Here is a 5,109-nt window from a genome sequence, read left to right as displayed (position 1 = left end):
AAAAGTATCTGAAGTCTTACATGAATGGATGCAGAGGAAAGGAGCAGGACCAGAAAACAAAGACAATGTTAATGGAAAGGACGGGAAAGCAATTGAGATTGAAATTTTAATGAGCGAAAGAGGCAGCGTGGTACTACCAAGAGGGCACTGGCTTTTGCGTTAAGAGGTTCTGGGTTCAAATTCCACCTTTCATGCAACTTTTGTGTCTTGGGCACGGAATTTAATTTCTCCGTACCTGTTTTCTCCTCTATGAAATAAAGGCCTTGAACTAGAGGGCCTGAGGACTATTTCAGCACTAAATCTTCTCTGACTCAAGTTTAGTGTCAAAGGAGCTATGAGAAGTTATTCCCACACACTTTGCCGAGATGAGGGACTATGGTATATGTTAGACTTTTCCAATGCATTAGTTTTGCTGAACTATATTTTTTTATTGTTTGTTATTTATTTGTTATAACAAAGGGAAGGGAGAAATAAATTAGGAAATTGTGGTATAAAAACATTGTATCAGTATGTATATTTTTAAAACACCAAAGGGCTGGGTGGAAAACCATCCCTCCAGACTCTTCTCAGACCCATCGGGTCACCACTCAGAATCACCCATGCCTCCTCCCTCTGGCCCAGTTTCTGAGTTTTGTTGATTCCACCTGCCCAACATCTCCCATCTGACCCCTCCTGTCCCATCACAGAACCACCACTTTTGATCAGTATGAAAGCCTCCTGATGGGCCCCCAGCTTCCTGCTTCTTCTTCCTCCAATCCCTCCTCTAATCAGCTGCCAGAATGATGTTCCTAATACACGTCTGCCTTTGCCCCCTGCTTAAACACCCTCAGTGGCTCTGTACTGACCACTAATAAGATACAAACTCCTTGGCCCAGTGGGTTCCAACATACCTTATATCTGTATCTTTATTTCAGGCTGATATCCCTTACAAACTGCGCCACCCCTAAATGCCACAGACCCCCTCCCCCTCCATTCGTTCACACAGACTACCCCTCCAATCTGGAATACCCTCCCTCCCTCTGCACAGGCGTCCCCGAGTCCTCTGCGGCCTGCTTCTTTTCGTCACTGTTCTCTCCCTCGATCTTCTCTGAACCACTTTTGCAGCCGCATTATACTCCCTTCTTCCCAGTAACATCTTTGCTCCCTGGGGGCAGGCACTGTTACATGAGCTTGGTATATATAGCATGGACACAGCATCTGGCTGTTGGATTGAACTGAGATTTCCTTTACAGTTAATGGCGGCTGCTCCTGGCAGCAGCTGGCTGACAAGTCCCAAGACCCCCGTAAGCGGCTTGGAGGAGAGGACTTGTTTAGACATCAGTGTGTGAGGTGATGGGGCTTACAGAAGAGCAGACCCAATGAACCCACCACGAGTAAGTGAAAGCGGAGCCTGGCATAGAGCACTTCAATGCTATGAGTAGCACAACTAATAACAGTTTCTTAGTTTAGCTTTCAGTGAATGGACTTAGGCAACATACAATACTATGTTCTCACTTGAAGGATCAGATCTGTGGTTTTTCTCCCTGGCGTGAACATCCCCTCCCTCTACTGACACAGAGCTCCACTCCTCGATGCCTTAGCAGACAGCCTTTGCCAACTGCTGTGACAAAAATAAAAAAGTGATCTGGTGGGTGACCTTTGGAGGGGCACCCTCTGTGGAAGAAGTGGGCACGCTGGCCAGCTGAGAGCCATTCAGCCTGCTCTCATGTAGATTTCCTAAACCACTGACAAGGCCTTTGAAAGCTTAGTCCCCTCCAAGCCCCCATGAAGTGAAACAAAACTAAGTGTCTTACTTTTAAGGTTTTCAGGGGTGGGGAGCCTTCAGCTTTGAGGCCACATGTGGCCTTCTGGGTCCCCAGGTATGGCCTTTTGACTGAGTCCAAGTTTTATAGAAAAAAATCCTTTCATTAAGGGGATTTGTTCTTTGAAGTTTGGATTCAGTCAGAAGGTCACACCTGAGGACCGAGAAGGCCACATGTTGCCTTGAGACTGAAGGTTTCCCACCCCTGGTTTAGGTGGAAGATCTACCAAATAAATAAACAGAACAAAGATATAGAAAGATGAGGCATTTCCTTTTTAATCAGTCAAAAATGCAAAACGTTCTGGACAATGTTAAATTCCACACACCATAATGCTATAGAGTTGTACATTAAATATAATTACTATCTATACATATGCAAAAATATAAAGTTCTATTTCATACAATAAACCCTCTAAAGAAACCAGTTTAAAAATTAAGAGGAACCTCTCCACATTAATATGTGAGATGTGAGTCTTTTAGGAAGTTCCTTCGAAGGTTTTAACACAAACACTAAACCTAAACATTGTCCATTTTCCTTCCATTTCAAAATTATTAAAATCTACGTAAAACTAAACAAAAATTACTGGTACCTCAGTCACTTATTACTTACATAATAATGTTCAGGCACCATTTAAATCCTCCATTTTATTCAAGTATGGCAATATAATTCAAATGCTCCATCTACTTAAGTACTGTATTAGGTAATATTTAGAGACTTTCTCATTTGGCAAAATGTTAATTTTTTACTTCTTAAATACATTTTAAAAACTCCCGTCTGATTGTTTTCACTTTGTTTTTCTGCTAAAAGGCCAAGATCATAATCTATAATGTGTGAGTGTAGCAACACTTAGAATGGAAATCCCAAAGTCAAGCTGCTAACAGGTAACAAAGGTGTCAGTGCTTCAGCCAGACCAGAGGCAGAGCAATGCCAACGCGCTTCTAAAGCTCATCGTGGTAGAAATGTTCATCATGGAGCTGCCGGCCATAGTCGGTGGCTTCACTAGTGAGAAACAAGTCCTGATTTTCAATGATTTCTTTCTCCGAAAGCTGCCCGTCACTATTCAAATCCATATTTTCAATTAGGTGAAGAGCCTTTAAAGCAAGAGATTTTAAGTTTAAAAATGAGTATTTTAAGTTAAATGATTAGATTTTCATGTAGTTTTTGTGTCTCCACTTATCAGCGCTACTGTGCTCAGCTGCCATCTGCCGGAGTCTCCTATCTGAAGCCTGACCCTGGGGACCGTGAGCCCGCCTGCTCTTGTCTTCTTTCACACGCCCCCCCCACCTCTAGTAAGTCGCCTTCCTCAATCCAGGATATCCCCAAACACACCCTGAAAGGGACAATAAATGAGAACTTAATATCATTCATCTTGGATCAAATAAAATAATGTTAGTAGGAATTCAGGCTCAAACTCTAAATTTTCTCAGCCCTATCATATCAGAGCATTAAGGCTAGATAAGCCTCATTAACACAGCTATACTAGGACTTATTTTGTTTCATTTCTTCCCTTATAAACAGCACCAAAATGAAGATGGGATAATCACTTACCTCTTCTTGTGCAATACCCTGGTTATTGGGCACTACCCAAGATAAAAGTTCCTGAGGATCAAGCCTCCCATCCCCATCTTTGTCATAATCATTCACAAATCTGTCCTTCTCAACAAGGATCCATTCCGGATCTTCATTTGCAGCTTAAGGGGAAAGATAAACAAAAGCAGTTACAAACAAAAAAAACCAGAGGAATCCAACAATATGGCGGGCATATGTCTGGGGATGGCTACAACTAAAAAGTTCTGAATAACAAACACATAAAATGTCCACTTGGCAATTTTAAAACCAGCCCACTTTTACAACTTGCTACAGAGAGAAGGGTCAAATAAAATCATGATGACTGTGCTTCACCCAGCTGCCCCTGAGAGTTTCCTTCTATGGTGGGTTATTACAAAGACAGCCCACGCACTTTCATGGTGCCTTCCACCATGGTCCAGTTGAACAGCCATCCTGGTGGCTTCTCTCATTCAGTAATCAGAGAAAACAGGATGGTGACTGGTTTTAAACTCATCTGGCACCTAAACAAGGTAGCCAGTGGTTGCTCTCTGAGCAAAGCTAAGAGGAGGAAGCAGCCACTAAAGAAATTCTAACCTCCAATATTATGAAAAGTCTTTTCTACATTAATTCTACTTTTATAATATCTTATAGGTCTTTCCCTCTTTTAGTAAGGTCTACTTGCATCAATCCTAGATTTTATTTACAAAATGTCAGCTCTTACTTGCTCTTCCATTTGTACTAAAAATGTATTAATCCAACAATCTCAACAACTGGAAGGTATTCGACTTCAGATAAGGAACTAGAACACAAGGTAGAATTCTGAAACTATCGACACATCCCCTTTTCTTATGTGTGTTATAATTAATTTAGTGCTAGGAGGCATGGGCAGCTAGGTGGTACAGTAGAGTGCCAGGCCTGGAGTCAGGAAGACCCAAATTCAAATCCATCCTCAGACACTTACTAGCTGTGTGACCTTGGGCAAGTCACTTCACCCTGTTTGCTTGGTTCCTCACCTATAAAATGAGCTGGAGAAGGAAATGGCAAACCACCCAATATCTTTTCCAAGAAAACTCCAAATGGGGTCACAAAGAGTCTGAACTGAAAGGACTGAACAACAAATTACCAAAAAAGAAGTTAGTCTTACTTCTTATGGGCCCCTCTTGATTTACCTTTTAAATGTCTCTTAGAAAGAAATTTTTCTTTCCATTGATTCTTTCCTAAGTCCATTTTCCCCCATATTCCCCAGATTCCTTTAGGTTACTTACTGGGATCTCGTCTGTAGTCACCAAGGAATTCTTCCAAACTAACAAACCCATCACCGTTTTTGTCATGTTCTTCTAAAGCCTCTTGAATGACAAATTCCTATCATATAGTCAATAAGAAAAGACAACCCTGTGATTTAGTATCATACAGATTTCTAACCTGAGACCTTTAAGATCCCTGGCTTCTGATCTGGTTATTTGTAAAATGACATTATAAAAACTATTTGGGAATAATCATGCTGGCCAAGCATACAAGAACACATCAGTAATCTCTGCTACCAGAGAGGCTGAGATCAAGAGCTGAGCTCCGATGTGCTAAGCCTGTTCAAAGTCTGAACTAAGTCTTCCAATACTATGGGAAGCCCCCCTGAGCAGGAGGTCAGCCATCAGCTGCCTAAGGAGTTTCCAGGTCAAAAACAGAGCATTGGCTCCTGTGCCAATCAGAGCCAAAACAGGTTCATAAGAAGCCCTTGCACTTCCAGCCTGAGCAAGATAAA

At 41.9% G+C, this 5,109-nt stretch overlaps 1 protein-coding gene across 1 annotated transcript in view; it reads right to left on the bottom strand.

The window, feature by feature from the left end:
• Positions 1-2,053: 2,053 nt before the first annotated feature.
• RCN2 (reticulocalbin 2) overlaps positions 2,054-5,109 on the bottom strand; it is a 17,973-nt gene continuing 14,917 nt past the window's right edge. Inside the window, exons 5-7 of the mRNA XM_069071424.1 lie at positions 4,616-4,712; positions 3,351-3,493; positions 2,054-2,893 (exon numbers count right to left, since the gene is read on the bottom strand). Coding sequence (XP_068927525.1) covers positions 2,741-2,893; positions 3,351-3,493; positions 4,616-4,712 — 393 coding nt within the window. The 3' untranslated portion in view covers positions 2,054-2,740. The remainder of the gene's footprint in view (positions 2,894-3,350; positions 3,494-4,615; positions 4,713-5,109) is intronic.

The sequence above is a fragment of the Petaurus breviceps genome, unplaced genomic scaffold, assembly GCF_028583685.1.
Source record: "Petaurus breviceps papuanus isolate PSGF00001 unplaced genomic scaffold, PetGlider_PUasm1.0 90825, whole genome shotgun sequence".
NCBI lineage: Eukaryota > Metazoa > Chordata > Mammalia > Diprotodontia > Petauridae > Petaurus > Petaurus breviceps.
Note: the sequence above shows the minus strand (reverse complement) of the source record. Positions and strands in the feature narration are given on the sequence as shown.